Genomic DNA, 19,748 nt, shown 5'->3' with positions numbered 1-19,748 from the left:
TTTAGCTACAATTATGCAAGGTGATATTTTAAAAGACAGTTCTTCTCATACATTTTTCTGCAAAGAAGCATCTTCGAAGATTAATGACTTTCTTCACTTCACTACTGGTTCTGCATTTCTTTTAGTTCTATGCTCATTTCCTTGGCTTGATGCTGATTTGTTTCTTAGTGTCAATACAAATAAGAATGAGACAAAAACTATCGGAAACAGAACCACAATATATATACTTTGGTTTTAGAGATATTTAGGAGAAGAATGATCAAGTGGCCTTATATATACAAGACCTAACATATGCTACTGAAACTAGAAAAGAATAAGTTACATTGAAGCCATTGCCTAGCTATGAGTATATAACTACTACTACTACTACTACTACTACTAGTAGTAGTAGTAGTAGTAGTAGTAGTCTTGTACTCAACAAAAACCCACAGGCATATTTATAGGAACTTTCCTAAATACAATTGATTACTTACTATTATTATATATTTTTTATATTGGATTATTTTTCTCATTACATTTTTCAAACCTATCGAATAGCAAAATACCAATTAAATTTAAGGAACATCTTTTAAAAAGCATCCTTTAGTAGCTAACAGGAAATACTAGAAAGTTTTGGACATTTTTTTTAAAAAATCAACATTGCAGTACTCAATCTCTATAAAAAAATTTTTTTTAAAATCTAAAGCAGCATTACCGGAGTTTGAATTATAATGCTATAATACAAATGGATGTATTAGATGCAATTCTACAGGTAACGTATTAATTTATCCAAACTTACTCCCATCTCTGGCCCGCTATGGTCAGGAATGATATCATGAATGTTTCTGTAATAACCCAGGCATAACGTGGTACATCGGACGAGGGCTCCCATGTACAAAGACAGGATTGGGATGAGAAGTGGTTCCCGGCATTCCAAGTGACTATGTAGCAAAATAGCCACAAAAACCACCTATCCAGAAAAAAAGAGAGGAGGAAGACAGCTAAGTTAGGAACAGCTAAGACAGTCACAAGGCTAAGTCACTTGGGGCATCATTTTCCAAACATGAGATATGGCTTCATTATAATCTCCGAAGTGGCTAAATGCAGATGGTATATATTGGTTTTCCACCTTGACAAGAAATAATGATTGATTTCTCTTACATGTCTACCGGGAGGCCCTACCTAGACCGGGAGGCTCTCACAACAGTCACTCGAGCCCTTGTGATCTCTAGGCTGGAATACTGCAATGGGCTCTACATGGGGTTGCCCTTGAAGTGCATCCGGCGGCTACAGCTAGTCCAGAATGCAGCCGCGCGAGCGATAGTGGGCGCACCGCGGTTCGCCCACGTTACACCCATCCTCCGCGGGCTGCACTGGCTACCTGTTGGTCTCCGGGTGCGCTTCAGGGTACTGATGACCACCTTTAAAGCACTCCATGGTAGTGGATCTGGGTACTTGAGAGACCGCCTTCTGCCGATTACCTCCCTAAATCGACCAATTAGATCGCACAGACTGGGCCTCCTCCGAATCCCATCTGCCAGTCAATGCCGACTGGCGACCACACGGAGGAGAGCCTTTTCTGTGGCAGCTCCGACCCTGTGGAACGACCTCCCCGTTGAGATCCGTACCCTCACCACCATCCAGACCTTCCGCGCAGCCCTCAAGATCTGGCTCTCCCAGCAGGCCTGGGGATAGGTTCCTAATTTACCCGCCCGAGTGTTTGATTGCTGAACGAAAGTTGTGTTTTTACTATTTTTTCTTTGTTCACATTCTGGTTTTTTTTTTTTTTTTTTTTTTTTTTTTACGCTGCACCCCCTTCCCTTGTGGTTGTAAGCCGCCCTGAGTCCCCTCAGGGAAAAGGGCGGCCTATAAATCCCAATAAAACTCTAAACTCTAAAACTCTAAAACTCTACCACATTCATTTGAGAAATTGCTCCTACATGGGGCTGCCCTTGAAGAGTGTTCGAAGACTTCAGTTAGTCCAGAACGCAGCCCCGTGAGCGATTGTGGGTGCACCCAGGTACACCCACGTCACACCTATCCTCCACGAGCTGCACTGGCTACCCATTAGTCTCCGCTTCAAGGTGCTGGTCGTTACCTATAAAGCCCTACATGGCATCGGACCTGGGTACCTGAGAGACCGCCTCCTGCTGATTACCTCTCTCAGACCAATTAGATCGCACAGGTTAGGTCTCCTCCGGATTCCATCTGCCAGACAATGTCGGCTGGCGACTTCCCGGGGGAAAGCCTTCTCTGTTGCAGCCCCGGCCCTTTGGAACGACCTCCCCGTGGAGATCCGGACCCTTACTACCCTCCCGGCCTTCCGCAAAGCCACCAAGTCGTGGCTGCTCCAGCAGGCCTGGGGGCTTGTGAAATATCCAGCCCCACGGAAACTGTGAATGTTGCGTATTTTAAAGTGTTGTTTTGCTTATTTATCCCCTTCCCTTGTTTATTGTAAGCCGCCCGGAGTCCTTCGGGAGTGGGCGGCATACAAGATCAATAAACTCAAACTCAAACATTTCTGTAAGATAGGTTATCTCAATATTGCTGATGAATGGCTGAACTGAGAGTTCTGCTTAATTAAACGAATTAATGATTTCATTAGGACTCCAAAATACTGATATTTAAAAGGCATAATGGGTTCTATATGATCTGTGCAGAAACCAAAATACATGCAGTACATTTTGCAACAGAGCACATATTTTTACACAAGGAGTTTAAACCTGAATTTTTGGTTCATTTTGTAGTAGTCTGCTTATCTATGTGAGTCAAGATAATTCTGGTTATGTTCTCCCTATTTCACAGGATTTTCACAGGACATAAAAATACAACGTATTTATACAAATAATCAGAACACAGATGAAAACTAGAGTTAATTGTTTCCGCAACAGTTTGGGGAACACAGTTTAGCAATTGTGTTTAAAAGCTAAAGAATGGAACAAGAATAGTCAGTGTCCCGTTCCTTTCCATCTGATGACATACTCTTTATATTTAGTATAATTATTTTAATTGCAAAGAGCAACTCTTCAAATAAATATAACCAATAAAGTAGGTTTGGATGATTCTCTTGAGAAAACTTTACAATTCGCAGCTAATGCATGTGAATCTTGACACATTCCACATATCTCCAAAGAAAGAAAAAATTAACATCCACGTGGGCTAGTTAATGAATTACTGAATTAATGTCTTTAATGAGAGTGATTACGATTTAATGGAATATTTAAGCAAATATACTGCAGTCTGTTACATTCCTATCCACTTAGCTTTATATATTGTTTAATATGCATTGAAAGCATTAACTGAGCTGAAAGATCACGTTAAGATCTTTCTTAACCTGTTAAGAAAACCTGTTAATTTGGAGTATTGGGCAAAGGAACAAAAATGAAGTGCACTTAAAGATCAATTGTTAAAACAGAAATCTTGAGGTAATCATATTCAGGATGTGGTAATTTGTAGGTTTCTGTCACAAAACTGTGGCGATTGAAAACTAACAGAGAAAATCTCTCTGGGTTGCCTTTCCGATCCAAAAATTATTGTGTGATTACTCTGAGAGAATAGTAGGGGGAAAAATAAAGGTTGAATTATAGCATTAGTTTAAATACAGTCAAAAGTATATGTAACAGCATCCATTTTATCACCATCTAACAGTTAGATGAGTCATTAATGGCTATTATGACACAAATGAAAAAGAGTAAGCAACAACGCTGTAATTATAACATTATAGTATAATAGTACATGCTGATGATAAACATAGAGATCAGTAACATTATGTATATTTGTGTGTGTAGTTATGTATAAATGTGTGGTGTGTGTGTGTCTAGTCTTCAATAGATGTAGCAACGCCCAGTAAAGCAATATCAAGAAGAAGGATTATGAGAAACTGGAGAAGTACTAAGTCCCAAAGGAGGAACTGGAGCCAAAATGGTCCCATTCGTGATAGGAGCACTCAGGTCTGTGACTCCTAAACTGGGACAGTGGCTCCAATAAATCTCAGAAATCTCCCTGTCCAGAAGATTGCAGGCAAAGGAACAGCTAAGGTCCCATGCAGGGCCTCAAACCTCCAGGCCTCTGGTAGAGGACCTTAGACTGAGGAAGACACAGATCTTAAGGCTGAGAAGTAATTTTGTTTCGTGACCCGTCAAATGCGCGCCCGACAAAAGCGGGCCGACAAAACCGCGGCGAGAAAACCGGGAGGTCGAAAGCGCTCCCACAAAAGAGCGCCGACAAAAGCGCACCCACAAAAGCGCGATTAGGGTTAAGGTAAGGGTTAGGGTTAGGTTTAGGGTTAGGTTTAGGGTTAGGTTTAGAGTTAGGGTTGTTATGTTGTTTTCATTGCTTTTTTAATGTCATGCTTTCGTTGGCGCGCATTTGTCGGTGCGATTTCGACCTTGTGGTTTTCTCGCCGCAGTTTTGTCAGCACGCTTTTGTCGAGCGCGTATTTGTCGGTGAACCATTTTGTTTCAATATTAGCTCCTTCTTGCCAATGTCCAGGAACGGCAGCCCAGAACGTCTAGCATCAATTCATGTGTGTTCAAACATATAAATTAACAAATACTTTTTCAAACATGGAAATGGTATTCATTTAACTGCACACTTCCCAACTAGTTGGGAAGCACTAGTTGTAACTTGAACAAACTCTTACCTGAGCAATGACATCTGAAATGGAGGCACATCCAACCAGAAAGCTGTATTTGTGTTTCAGAAGGATCCCTGCGTGTGTCCAAGCCTAACAAAAAGGAAGAAAAACAGATCATCAATCGGGATGAGTTTTAATTCTGGAATACCAGTAAAACGAACACAGATTGCACAACCACACTATCTGGTGCAATGGAACCAACACTAAAAGCCATCATTTCTTTCTCTGTTCACAAAGGTATGAATCTCATTCTATTGTACATTAAGATGGGAAAATGCTTTCTAGCAAGTTAACATTGTTCAGCCTTGAACACCAGATGTTTGATTACAAGTTTTATCCTGCCTAGCATGATTACTAGTCAGGAATTACAAAGGTTAACCCCCATAATTATCTGGGAAAGATTCCATAAGCATACAAAATAAACTATAGATACAGGCATATACAGCATTACTATCAAGTTATGTATAATTATTTGATTATTGTTTGGGACATAAGCAAACTATTTAAACTGACGGGGAGGATGGACATTTGTTGTTGAATTACAGTCAAGGAATGAGACCAGAGTAACTGGAGCGAATTAACTTCTGAAAATTACAATAAACCCTCAACAGACTGGACTGTGAATATAAACAGCACCTGTTAACGCAAAATGTCCATTAAATTCAAACAGAATTTTATACATGCAGACATCTACAGTGAACAGACAGATCTTGACCACCGTATCTGAAACCCACTCAAGGAAGGCCCATTAAAACAAGGGTTTGTGTAATAATTACTTGTGAAATAAATGAGAGATAGTGAGGCAGTTATTTTTGTTTTTTTAAAAAACCAAACAAGGCCTTTATAGACATCTTTGAAGAGGCTGGGCTTGTACTAAAAAAAAAGACCAGAAGATGGAACAAAGTTAATTTCGTGGAACAAACTACAGAACCTAAAGTAGAGCCGAGGTGGTGCAGTGGTTAAATGCAGCACTGCAGGCTACTTCAGCTGACTGCAGTTCTGCAGTTCGGCTGTTCAAATCTCACCGGCTCAGGGTTGACTCAGCCTTCCATCCTTCCGAGGTGGGTGAAATGAGGACCCGGATTGTTGTTGAGGGCGATATGCTGACTCTGTAAACCACTTAGAGAGGGCTGAAAGCCCTATGAAGCGGTATATAAGTCTAACTGCTATTGCTAATAAACCAAAGCTGTAAAAAAAACCCCACCCACTATTTTAAAAGATCTCCGAGAACAAGAGAGCAATCTCTTCCGCAGACTTACCATGGCATCCATGAAAGGAAAAGCTGCAAGATAAAGGAAGGCCTTGCGTGTTTTACTTCCCACGGAATCATCAACATGATGCAACTTGTTAATGATGTAGTATCCAAGATCACTGTATGCTGCAGAATAATAACAATAATAGGAGCAATGGGAATACTTCTGAGTAACAATAATAAGTAGCAATAGCAGCGATGTTCAACAGTTCGGTATTTTAAGACAGAGACAAAAACAGGAGTATTTTTCCATCGGAGATGCTGAGTTTCTCTGGACAAAATTTCAGTACTTAGTAGGTTGTAAAAACCTATTACAATAGAACCCAAAAATGAGGGATCATCCATTTTTCTTCCATGAATTACAACTGATGGAAGGAAAATGAGAGTCGTTGAATGAAGTAGATTTATGCTCCTTTCTTTGGCACAATTATGTATTAGAGCCGAGGTGGCGCAGTGGTTAGGGTGCAGTACTGCAGGCCACTTCAGCTGACTGCTATCTGCAGTTCAGCAGTTCTAATCTCACCGGCTCAAGGTTGACTCAGCCTTCCATCCTTCCGAGGTGGGTGAAATGAGGACCCAGACTGTGGGGGCGATATGCTGACTCTGTAAACCGCTTAGAGAGGGCTGACAGCCCTATGAAGCGGTATATAAGTCTAACTGCTATTGCTATTGCTATTATACTATAAAGGCTCTTGACTAAAAGCAAATAGCTGTTACAATGGAATAAGGGTTAACGGGAGAGGCAGTTTCTGTAAGCAGGGCAATAAAGATGAGGCTAGAAACAACACCAGAATGTTTCCTTCCTGCCTTCCTTACAGGATTAGCCCTGTAAAGTGGAAAAAAACAAAAGGAGATTTCTTCCAACAATCGGTTCTCTGAACTACTTAGAAAGTTACCAACCGGTTCTTCCGAATAGGTGCGAACCGGCTAAATCCCACCACTGCTTGGAACCCAAATATATTGTTATTGGTGACAACATGAGGATGCCTGAGAGACCTGGCTTCAATCAAAATTTGGGGAGTAAGGGAGGGAATTTCTAGTTCTGGCAAAATTATAATGGACAAATGCCTAAGGAAACTGGATGAACAAAAAGATGTTATGTGTTAGCCAATCATTTGAGCAGAAGTGCCATTTCGATAAAAAAGCAAACTTACCTATCAAGGTATGAAACACTGCAGCCACAGCACCAGCCACAACCATACACAACACTGCTTTGGTTCTATCTCTTTTACTGTTGACAAAAACCAGACCCACGTTTTTGAAATCGCTCATCGGTCCTGTGAAAAACTTCATGAGGGAGTATGCCAAGCCATAGCTAGCCAGCATTTCCACAGCATCTTCCTTAACAGCTGCGATGCCTCTATTCAAGGCCTAAAGAGACACAAGAAAACAGAAAGGAGAAGACAATTAACATACGCGGAATATTACTAAACATGATTCCTAATTTTTAATCAAATAAAATAAAAAAAAAAAAGACCCGCACGTTATTTTATGTGGCTCAGAAAAGGGACGGTTTCCGCATGATACGTTGGTGCGTTTCTATTTCTTTATTCATAAAATTTAAAAATATCACTATCTTCCATTTGCAATCCTCCTGTTTTCTTACCACAGAAGTCAGCAATATGGAGTAGCATAGCACCTGTTGCTCCCAAAAAAAAAATGCAATCCTAAAATTCAGTCAGAGGAATAGGGCAAAATCACACATGGAACCTCTGGACATTTCAGTTCTCACGTGAGATCTTAGAAGCTTTATTTTGGCAGGTCGTCAAATACATTACATCACTGATCATCCAACCTTGGCAACTTTAAGACCTGTGGACTTCAACTCCCAGAGTTCCTCAGCCAGGAACTCTGGGAGTTGAAGTCCACAAGTCTTAAAGTTGCCAAGGTTGGAGACCACTGCATTACATGAAAGCATCCAAGGGCTGACAAAACTGTTACCCAAAAGTATAAACTATGTATTAAAAAAGGAAATAACATAACAATTGATACATATAAACATCTGCTTTATGAACTATGAACCTAGAAATATCCTTGTATATTGTACCATATACCTGGTGCTCTGCTTGTTTTTTCTTAAAACAGTTATATATGTAGACAATTAGAGATACGACCTTGACACAAATACAGATAGTCCTCGACTTACAACAGTTCAATAGTGACCGTTCAAAGGTACAATACTGAAAAAGCGAATTTGGTTGTTTATCATTATTATATACGACCATTGCCGCATCCTCTTGGTCACATGATCAAAATTCGGATGTTTGCAACTGGTTCATGGTATTGGACCTGGGTACTTGAGAGACCGCCTGCTGCCAATTACCTCTCAAAGACCCATTAGATCACACAGGGTTGGCCTCCTCCGGGTTCCGTCTACCAGCCAATGCCACCTGGCTATGACCCAGGGGAGGGGCTTCTCTGTGGCAGCTCCGGTCCTCTGGAACGAACTCCCCGCAGAGATTCGGACCCTCACCTCTCTCCAGGCCTTCCGAAAAGCCGTCAAACCTGGCTTTGCCGGCAGGCCTGGGGTTGATGAGTTCCCCTCCCCGCTCGACCTGTGTGGTTGTATGATTGTTGGCCATTTTAACTATGTGTATTGTGTTTTATGTTCCCCTTTCCCCCCTTTGAGTTGTTCGCCGCCCTGAGTCCCTCCCGGAGAAGGGCAGCATACAAATAAACTAAATCTGAAATCTGAATCTGAAATCATATTTATGATGACTGCAGTGTCCTGGGATCATATGATCACCTTTTAACACCCTTTGAACAAGCAAAGTCAATGGGGCATCCATGCTACTAATTTTACAAGTGCAATAATGCACTCAACAACTGTGGCATGAAAGGTTGTAAAATGGGGCAAAACTCACTTAACAAATGTCTCAGTTAGCAACATAAATTTTGGTTTTCAACTGTGGTCGTAAGACGAGGGCTACCTGTACACAAGAAACTCACATAGGCAAAGGAGGCCGATGCATTCTTTAACCTTGTAACAAGGTTAAGGCATTTGGAAACACACTTCAGTTAAACTAAACACCTCCCTGAATCAGTGCAGACACAGCACAAGGAGACTTGCAGAAAAATGTTAATATAGCCTATCTCAAGAAAGTGTTCAGCTAATTTGATGTCCTTTTCTCTCCAAAAGAAAATATCGTGACCCGTCAAAACCGCGCTCGACTAAACCGCACCCGATTAAACCGCGTCGCTGACGTCATCAACAGGGCGACAACAGCCAGCGCGGAGAAAGAAGGGCGCTTTAAATAGCGCTTTGAAAGCAAGCCAATTCCACTTAAGGTAAGGGTTAGCTTTAGGGTTAGCTTTAGGGTTAGCTTTAGGGTTAGATTTAGGATTAGATTTAGGATTAGGTTTAGGGTTAGGTTTAGGGTTAGGGTTAGGTTAAGGGTTAGGTTTAGGTTTAGGGTTAGGTTTAGGTTTAGGATTAGGTTTAGGGGGGTTAGGTTTAGGGGTTAATTTTAGGTTTAGGGTTTACAGCGTGCTTCTGTCTCCGCGCTGTTGTCGCCCTGTTGATGACGTCAGCGACGCGGTTTAGTCGAGCGCGGTTTAGTGGCGGAACCAGAAAATATATCTCAACATACAAAGTGAGGAAAACTAGTCTATTCGTAGAAATAAGTTACATTTTCCCACTCTAAAATGTTCATGAAAAATGAAAGCACGCCAACTAAACTTTATATATTAAGCATATATATTAAGCAAACTTCTTTTGTGTGCCAGCTCCCCAGAGTTTCAATAGTGAAAAACGCATTAATATTGCTTTATTCCATTATACGCACTACATGATGTTAATAAACAAAATATAAACCATTCACAAGTGCAATGTTTGTTTCCACCCACATGTAACCATTTTTTCCCCCGTCTCGCTTGCTTTTAAAACAAAATCACTGGATTCACCCAGGAGCATTTATCTCCCTTCTATTTTCTATTTGTCTGCTGAATTTCTGGCTGTCTGACTTTTAAGATAAAAAGATTTAAAGACCATTTCCCTGTTCCATGCTCTAAAGTTCTCTTAATGTTCCTTTATATATCTGTACCTACATTTGAGTAGTACAGTCTTTTCCATCCTTCCAACAATATGATTCAGTGTCAAAGCACATAGAAAGTGAATTTATTACTAGCAAGCTGGCAGCCTGATGCAATTCATCTGACATAATACTCTTGCTCTCTGATTGCCCAGATTAAAAAAAATGATTTAAGAACAGGATTTAGAGCATCAAAGCACAGAGAGAAAATGACTGACTCTTCGCATAGTATTTTGCCAACAGCTGCAGGAGAAGAGTCATACTGTAGTATGGTAAGAGAGGTGGGGAACCCATGATGCAATGGAAGAAAATAACAAGTGTTAATTTGGCTGTGACTTTACAATGACCGCAGAAGCCTTCGTGTAGAAAGTGTTCCTTTCACCTCTGGCTGCCCTGAGTTTCAAAACATTAGTTTGAAAGAGCAAAACCAGTATGTATTTCCAAGCGAAGGAAAGATGATTACTTGATGATTTTCCGGGGGAATTTAGGGATGAAAAATGCTTAAGAGAGAAAAGGGGGAAATAAATTATGAGGTATATAATTCTCCTCCCCTAACTTAAGGTACTTTGGAGGGACACAAATGTGTATGAATTCAATTTGCTTCGGAAGGTTCGAGCCCTGTAGAATAAGCACTTTTTTCAATTCAGCACATTAAAACTTTTGAAATTCATTGCTACAAAATTTGGAGATAGGTTATAAGCTTAAACGGTTCGCCGACAAATGCGCGCCGACAAAACTGCCGCGACAAAACGGCGACGTTGAAAGCGCGCCCACTAAAGCGCGTCGACAAATGCGCGCCGACAAAAGCGCACCATCGAAAACAACGCGAAAACAAGGGTAACAACGTTAACAACCCTAACCCTAACCCTAACCTTAACCCTAACCTAAAAACCCTAATCGCGCTTTTGTGGGCGCGCTTTCAATGTCGCCGTTTTGTCGCAGCGGTTTTGTTGGCGCGAATTTGTCGGGCGCGCATTTGTCGGATCACGGCTTAAACAGTTATATAAATTCATGACAACTATAGGTTTCAGAAGGTAATTACCCACAACAGCTAAATGGAACCTCTTGTGTTCACAGAGAGCAATTATTATTATTTTTTTTTAAATATATTTTATTCATTTTCACATTCCATTTTACAATCACTTATATACAGGGTATTTGCTATAAGAAAAAAAAATAAAAAAAATAAAAAAAAATAAAAAGGAAAACACAACTCATCATTCGTAACCCCACCTGACACTTCCATCCTCCATACACCCCATCTACCCCCTCCAACTTTCCTTTCCTCCCTCTAACGCTCCCCTCCTACTTCCCTTTCCCCTCAAACCTTCCTTCTCCCCTTACTCCCAACACGCCCTCCTTACATTCCCCTTACTCCTTCCTTACTCCTCCCTCCTCTTTCCCTCTACCTCCCTCCTTGGTGTATTCCTTTATTCAAGTGTTGTTTATTATAATCTGATAAAAAGTAAAATAAACCAAGGAAAAAAAATATAAAGAAAGAAAAGAGAAAAAAAAGGAAAAAAAAGAACAACCGTATATAAGTGCATTCTTGTTCTTATTGAGACTATGTTAACACCCACCCACCCCCCATAAATCCCCATCCCTACTCCTCCCGACTTCCCAGGGCCCACACCTGGCACTGCCTTCTATCTAAAGTATCTTGTGTTCGTATGGATTAAAAATAAAAGTAATATGTTAAGGGGGGGAAAAAAAAAAGAAAAGAAAAGAACAAAGAAAAAAAACAAAGAAAGAAACTCTTTGTGTTAAGCTCAGCCCCCCATCTTTATCTATGCTTAAATAGTATAAGTCATTCTATCTATATTTTATTCTCGTCTCTTGCTTCTTTGTTATTTACCCCGGCCTCTTGTAGACTCTCCCATTCCTCTTCCTTAACCTTGTATTCAGATAAACATTTATCCAAATTTGTATAGACATCAATATACAATCTAGCTCAAAAATAATCCCTTCTAGTAAAATTTAAGCAGCGTGGATCATTCCACATATTCAAATATTATTTTACAGAAGAATAATCAAACTTTCCCTTCTAATAGGATTTAAACAGCGTAAATAATCTTTCTTAGCCTTAATTTCAAACAGTAATTCAAAATAATCTGACCAAACTTTCCCTTCTTAGTAAAATTTAAGCAGCGTGGATCAAGTATTACTTTACTCAAAAATCAGTTTGCATTCTATCTTAAAATGATCCCGACCAGCTTTCCCTTATAATAGGATTTAAACAACGTAAATCATTCCGCATGCATTTTGCCCTCATCCCTTGCTTCTCTGATATTTACCACTATCAAATTTATGCAGACATTAGTTTAAAATTTAGCTCAAAATAATTTCACCAAGCTTTCCCTTCTAATAAAAATTAAATAGCATAGATCATTCCACATATTCAAATAATACTTTCAACAAGAATCAATTTACCTTCTGTTTTAAAATAATCTCATCCAGCTCTCCCTTCTAACAGAATTTAAACAACATAAATCATTCTGCATTCATTTTACATATATACATTCAGTATCACCCCACCAATATATTAAATAATAGAATACAAAGCAGGCCAAGAGAGGACATTTGTACATATAAACATCAGAAATTGAGCAGGATACAGAGGAACCTCTGGTCATGAATGCTTCTGACCATGACCAAATCAGATTCCAACCAAAAAATTCATATATATTTTTTGTTTTGTGGCCGATTTTCCCTTTTGCAGCCTTTTTTTTTTTTTGGGGGGGGGGGGGTAAGTGCCAAATTTCCAAAATTAGGTTCAGGTCACGACCAAATCGGGTCGTGACCAAAGTTATGGAACTAATTATGGTTGTGACCAGAGCTCCTACTGTATATTTTTAGTACCTGATTCATGAAGCATAAATAAAAAAACAGAAATATTTGTGTTTGATTTATAACAATTCTAAAATGATTGGCCAGGAATCACGTTGTAGAACTATATGACATCCTGACCTTGTGTGGCTGTTTACTCCTTGTAGGTTTTTGCTAATCATTAATCGTGAGATAATGTCTCAGCTCAGTTTTTCCAGAAGGAATAGTCCACTGGAGAAATTATGGAAGATCTGACACTGTAATGATGCAATGCAAAGGCTGGTTTTCCAGTGGGTGGCTACTAAAATAAAACTTACCCGGACGTTGGTTGCTGAGTTTAATTAACTACCTCCAGACAAACCAAATGTTTTGACTGACCAGTTCAGCATTTCCTTTTTTAAAGCCAAAGAGAAAGAGCTAATAAATCAAAAATGTCAAATGTTCACTGGTATAGTCTCTAGAAAATCAGTTTTTCCCCAAGCGCTGGAAAGCTGGGTTAGTTCCTTGACCTCATCCAGGTTAAACTTGGAGGATTCATGTCACTCCATATAATGTAGCTGTTCAGATCCTTGTCTAAATGTTTATTTATGTGCCCAACATGGATCTCTCTTTGGGAAAAATTATTCCTCTTTGAACAAATTTTGGAATCTTACAAAGAACAGGGACTTCATGAAAATAAGAAAATAATTCTTATGATTAATAGGCATTTTACTCAAATAAAGATGTTGCAAGATAATTTAGATCCCACCAATAATATTACTTCAATCACAGGGTATACAACAAAAATAACAAAGATTTATGAAAACCAAAACAACACCCGAGGAAATATTAGTAATCCTTACTCTTGGCTACACATGGATAAAGTATTCTTGCAATGAGGAAACTGACTTTTACTAATTTACAGTGATATATACCGGCAGCTTAATATGGTAAGTAATTAGATAGATAGATAGATAGATAGATAGATAGATAGATAGATAGATAGATAGATAGATAGATAGATAGATAGACAGACAGACAGACAGACAGACAGACAGACAGACAGACAGACAGACAGACAGACAGACAGACAGACAGACTAGGGATAGGGATAGGGACAGACAGACAGACAAGGGATAGTGATAGGGATAGGGATGGGGATGGGGATAGGGAGAGGGAGAGGGAGAGAGAGATAGATAGAGAGAGAGAGAGAGAGAGATAGAGAGAGAGAGAGAGAGATAGATAGATAGATAGATGATAGATAGATAGATAGATAGATAGATAGATAGATAGATAGATAGATAGATAGATATAGAGTTAGAGAGAGAGAGATGATAGATAGATGATAGATAGATAGATAGATAGATAGATAGATAGATAGATAGATAGATAGATAGATAGACAGACAGACAGACAGACAGACAGACAGACAGACAGACAGACAGATTAGGGATAGGGATAGGGATAGAGACAGACAGACAGACAAGGGATAGGGATAGGGATAGGGATAGAGAGAGAGAGAGAGAGATGAGAGAGAGAGAGAGATAGAGAGAGAGAGAGAGAGAAAGATAGATAGATAGATAGATAGATAGATAGATAGATAGATAGATAGATAGATAGATAGATAGATAGATAGATAGATACTGGTAGCTTAATTGTATTTTGGGGGAAAAGTGAGATATCAATGTACGCACTTTTTCTATTTCCTTCCAAACTAATTAGATAGATAACTGTCATCCTTATCAGTCCTAAGATCAATTTAAAACTGTAATGGATTGGCATCTACAATAAGGTTTTATGTCTTCCATTGCATAATATATACCCATCAGCAATACAGAATCTCATCTTGCTCCTTGGCTGTTAAAAGCAATCAGATGAAATCATTATCTAACCACTATCTGTAAACAAGTCAAAGTAGGTTGCTGTAATCATTCCCTAATGTGTGGGAGTGAGCCTTAATTTAAAAAATGGCATCTCAAGGTAAGGTAATGAGCATCTTACCTTAACAATATAGGATCAGGAAATCAATAACGGCCCTCAAAGGAAAGCCATCCCAGAAATTAATAGGTGTTAGGCTACAAGAGGCAATACTTGGTTTGCTACTGCCAATCAGACATGATGGGAAGACGGGTAGTTGATGGGAATCGAAAACTTAATTTTGTGCAACCTCAGAGAGACAAGAAAATTACTTAGAAGGCAAAATGCTTTATTTTCTGAGCCAAGAGCAGTTCTCTATATGAAATGTTCATATCTGCTGATAGCAAAAATATTAAGGTGGGCCTGGGAAAGACTATAACAACGGTCTAGAACAGTGTTTCTCAACCTTGGCAACTTGAAGATGTCCGGATTTCAACTCCCAGAATTCCCCAGCCAGCATTCGCTGGCTGGGGAATTCTGGGAGTTGAAGTCCAGACATCTTCAAGTTGCCAAGGTTGAGAAACACTAGTCTAGAAAGATGGAACAATTTCTGGCAAAATAACAGAAAAAACATTATTATACAGGTAATGATGGCATTTTCCATGGAAAAAATAATTTGTATATGTCTCAGTGTGAAATGTTTCATAAAGTTAAAAAATAAATGCAAATAAGTGTAGAAAAAAAATCAAGAAAGGAAGAAAGATAAAGTAAAAAGTGTTCAAATAATGGAGTGGGAAGGGGAAAAAAGGAACTTCCCATCTTCTTTACAGAACTTGTAGACATGCTTGATACTGTAAATTTAATTTGAAAATCACATTATGTAGTTCCCTTCTTTCCAGGTACAGCTCATTTTCATTGATAAATCCAAAAATCACAATTTTTATCCATTTTCAGCACACACACAAAAAAAATACACAGGGAGCTTCTAGTCTATCACGAAAGTTGTTGTTGTCGCTTCCCTAACAAAAAGACACTTTTAAAAATATCTTTCATCACTTTTACAGGTAATCCTTGACTTACAACCCTGACTGAGCCCAAAGTTTCTGTTACTAAGTGAAACATTGGTTAAATGAATTTAGCCGCCCAGAGCCCCTAGGGAGTGGGCGGCATACAAATCTTATTAAAGTTACCCAATTTATGACCTTTCTTGTCACAGTTGTTAAGTGAAACACTGCAATTATTAAGTAACACAGTTGTTAAGTGGATCTGGCTCCCCCATTGACTTGATCAGTAAAAGGTGATCACATGATCCCGTAACCCTGCAACCATCATTAATGAGTCAGTTGCCAAGTGTCTGAATTTTGATCCTGTGACCATGGGGATGATGTAAATGGTTGTGTTGTGGCCCAGCAGGAGCCGTTGGGAGCTGCCACCAGACTCCGACAGCGAGGGACCCGATGAGTCGGCTCTGGAGGATGTGGAGGACCCTGGACAGGGTTCCGACTCTGAGCAGGGTGCAGAGAGGCTGGCTGGCCACCAGGAGGCGCCTGAGCCTTGGACCAGTGAGGAGGAGACAAGGGGGAGTGAGCCGGATGCCAGTAGTGAATTGTTCCTGGATGGCCGGCACCGAAGAGCTAATAGGCGTCAGGAACAGTTGTGCAGTTACAGGAGGTAATTGCACTCAGCTGGTGGTAATTAGGCTCCTCTCCAGACTATAAAAGGACTGCTTGTGCACACGCCCCTTTTGCAGAAGTCAACGCAGGAACTAATGTCAGAGAACATTATTGTGAGCTTGGCAGGCTGGATTGCTGCCACGGTGTATCTGTGCTTGATTGCTGCCCAAGCTTGTCTGTGCCGATTTGCTGCCAAGGACCTGTCTGTCTGTTAATTAAATGCCATAACTTTTCTTTGGCTCGGAGTGTGTGTTGGTGTGGGACGAGGGGGGTCAGAACAGGTTGTAAGTATGGAAAATGGTCATAAGTCACTTTTTTTTTCAGTACCGTTGTATCTTTGAACTACCACTAAATGAACTGTTGTAAATCTAGGATTACCTTTATATGATAGGTATTTCAAATTATATTTAGCATAAATTATATTAAATGTATATAAATTTCATTGTATACATTTATTATATAAACATTTGATTTAAAAACAATTTTAACACAAATGGCAGATCCCAGATTAGGTATTGCAGAATCATTTGACGACAGAGGTCATTGTGTGGGACGTTTACCAGACAGGCAACCAGCCAGTCAGGGGGAGTTTGCTGCCAGGAAGAATCAAGGTGGGAAACATCTTTGTCCTCATTGCCAAAAATAACATATGATCCCAACACAGTGAGTAAATATTTTTAATTCAAGTAGTTTAATGAAGAAGCACCACTGACGGTTTGCTTGAGAATGGCTGCTGCTGAGATACATATCCTATATATCTGCTGAGAAATCTCAAACGGAAGAATCTTAATCCCTCACGATGGACAATTTTACAAAATGTCAAAAGTAGCAATAGCAATAGCAGTTAGACTTATATACCGCTTCATAGGGCTTTCAGCCCTCTCTAAGCGGTTTACAGAGTCAGCACATCGCCCCCACAGTCTGGGTCCTCATTTCTGGGTCCTCATTTCACCCACCTTGGAAGGATGGAAGGCTGAGTCAACCTTGAGCCGGTGAGAGTTGAACCGCCGAACTGCAGATAACAGTCAGCTGAAGTGGCCTGCAGTACTGTACTCTAACCACCGCGCCACCTCGGCTCCTCAAAAAGTCCCATTAGGGGTTGAGGAATTGTAGTACAACTTATTTTTCCCGACTGATGTGCATTGTAGTTACAATTTGCCAAACTCCCTGCTTTGGAACATATATAAATCTATAAGAATATTTGTCCATTTAGTATAAAATATTGGTCTATTTGTGCAGCAGTGTAGCCTGGACAGTTGTGGCTCTCCCAGGTTGCCGGAAGAGCTATTTCCCAGTTTGCTGTGCAACCCTAACATTTAATTGCAGACGTAGGAACTGAACCAAGTGAAATAATTCAAGATTATGATTTGTGTTGCCCTACAACAGACTTGCTACAGTAGTATTGATGTCCCCAGTATTATCTATCTATCTATCTATCTATCTATCTATCTATCTATCTATCTATCTATCTATCTATCATCTATCTATCTATCTATCTATCTATCATCTATCATCTATTTTGTATGCTGCCCACTCTCTAGAGACTCAGGGCGGCTTACAAGTAAAAAAGGGATGGGGAAGACATACAAAAACAAAACAACATTAAAAGGTGCACAACATTCACAACTTAGGATGGGGCTGGACAAAATCAACAGCCCCAGGCCTGCCGGAACAGCCAGGTCTTGGTCGCTTTGCGGAAGGCCGGAAGGGTAGTAAGGGTCCGGATCTCAACGGGGAGATCATTCCATAGGGCTGGAGCAGCTACAGAGAAGGCCCTCCCCCGGGGAGTTGCCAGTCGACATTGACCGGCAGATGGAATCCGGAGGAGGCCTAGTCTGTGTGATCGAATCGGTCTTTGGGAGGTAAATGGCAGGAGGCGGTCTCTCAGGTAACCAGGTCCGATACCATGTAGGGCTTTAAAAGTAACGGCTAGCACCTTGAAGCATGTCCGGAGACCAATGGGCAGCCAGTGCAGCTCGCGGAGGATAGGTGTAACGTGGGTGTACCTAGGTATTATTCTTTGATTTGTGACAGAATGTAAACAAGACATTTCTTTTTCCTGGAAAAGCCAAGATATTCAAGAACCTTCAAGAAAGCACATCACAGTGAACATGGAATGGTTATCAGTGAACTAGTTTGATTTAAAACCAAAATAAAAAGTACAGAATAATACTGAATCTCACAGGATAGGGGGTGACGCCTTCCTGAATGTTTTCCAAGGTATTATTCCAGTATACACGCCAAATTATTCAACGTTCTGTAAATCAGCAATCTCAGGGTTGCTATATCTTAGCTAAGATTTCACCAGCTGTTATTCAACATGGTTAAAAGGAAACTCAATATTTAAAACATCTGTTATTTAGTTTGTTTGTTTATTTAACTAATTTCCATGGCTGTCTACCTTAGCCAAGGATGCTAGGGCAGGCTTACAATTAAAAAAACACATGTTACATTTAAAAATACTAAAAAACATTTTAAAACAGTACAAGTAGCCGAGGTGGCGCAGTGGTTAAATGCAGCACTGCAAGCTACTTCAGCTGACTGCAGTTCTGCAGTTCGGCTTTCAAATCTTACCGGCTCAAGGTTGACTCAGCCTTCCATCCTTCCGAGGTGGGTGAAATGAGGACCCAGACTGTGGGGGGCGATATGCTGACTCTGTAAACTGCTTAGAGAGGGCTGAAAGCCCTATGAAGCGGTATGTAAGTCTAACTGCTATTGCTAAGTAGTAAAACCAATAAGAACTCTACAAAACATCCAAATTAAATATGCAAGATACTACCTGGCCAGATTACAATACAGCCAGGAAATAAGGCCCTTGACACCTTCAGCCTCCTATGTTCGTGAATATAGCCAGGTTTTTAAGGGCCTTACAAAAGGCTAACAGCTTTGGAGTCATTGCGATCTCTAAAGTCTTCCATAGAGCAGAGGCTACTGTGGAAAATGCTCACCTTCTGGTCTCCACCAGCTGTCATTTTTTGGGTTAACAAGATCTATAACATGATCATCTTGTTTGAACAGGTAGAGACTCTTTAAAAAAGGCGACCTCTTTCCAGGTATAAGTATTATTTGCTGCGTTTGTTTGTATGCTGTTGCTGTTGTACACTTTGTGGAGTAAAGGCCTTTTTAGAATTTTTTAGAATACATTCTGCAAATAAATAAATAATTTCTAGAAGCAACATCAAGAGAGGCAATTGCTCCCAAGATGCAGTTTAGGAGTTTCTCAGAAGTAGGTGGAACAGTAATGTTCAGGAAGGAGAATTCCAGATGATGTCTTCAAGCTGAAAAACTATCATATGCACCCATGTAGAGCTGTAGCCAATTTTAGCAATAGCAGTTAGACTTATATACCACTTCATAGGGCTTTCAGCCCTCTCTAAGCGGTTTACAGAGTCAGCATATCGCCCCCAACAATCCGGGTCCTCATTTCACCCACCTCGGAAGGATGGAAGGCTGAGTCAACCTTGAGCCGGTGAGATTTGAACCGCCGAATTGCAGATAGCAGTCAGCTGAGGTGG

At 40.2% G+C, this 19,748-nt stretch overlaps 1 protein-coding gene across 1 annotated transcript in view; it reads right to left on the bottom strand.

The window, feature by feature from the left end:
• ANKH (ANKH inorganic pyrophosphate transport regulator) overlaps positions 1-19,748 on the bottom strand; it is a 106,462-nt gene that overhangs the window by 21,999 nt on the left and 64,715 nt on the right. Inside the window, exons 2-5 of the mRNA XM_032219910.1 lie at positions 7,022-7,238; positions 5,875-5,993; positions 4,622-4,705; positions 779-949 (exon numbers count right to left, since the gene is read on the bottom strand). Of these exons, the coding sequence (XP_032075801.1) occupies positions 779-949; positions 4,622-4,705; positions 5,875-5,993; positions 7,022-7,238 (591 nt within the window). The remainder of the gene's footprint in view (positions 1-778; positions 950-4,621; positions 4,706-5,874; positions 5,994-7,021; positions 7,239-19,748) is intronic.

The sequence above is a fragment of the Thamnophis elegans genome, chromosome 6 (assembly GCF_009769535.1).
Source record: "Thamnophis elegans isolate rThaEle1 chromosome 6, rThaEle1.pri, whole genome shotgun sequence".
NCBI classification, from domain to species: domain Eukaryota; kingdom Metazoa; phylum Chordata; class Lepidosauria; order Squamata; family Colubridae; genus Thamnophis; species Thamnophis elegans.
Note: the sequence above shows the minus strand (reverse complement) of the source record. Positions and strands in the feature narration are given on the sequence as shown.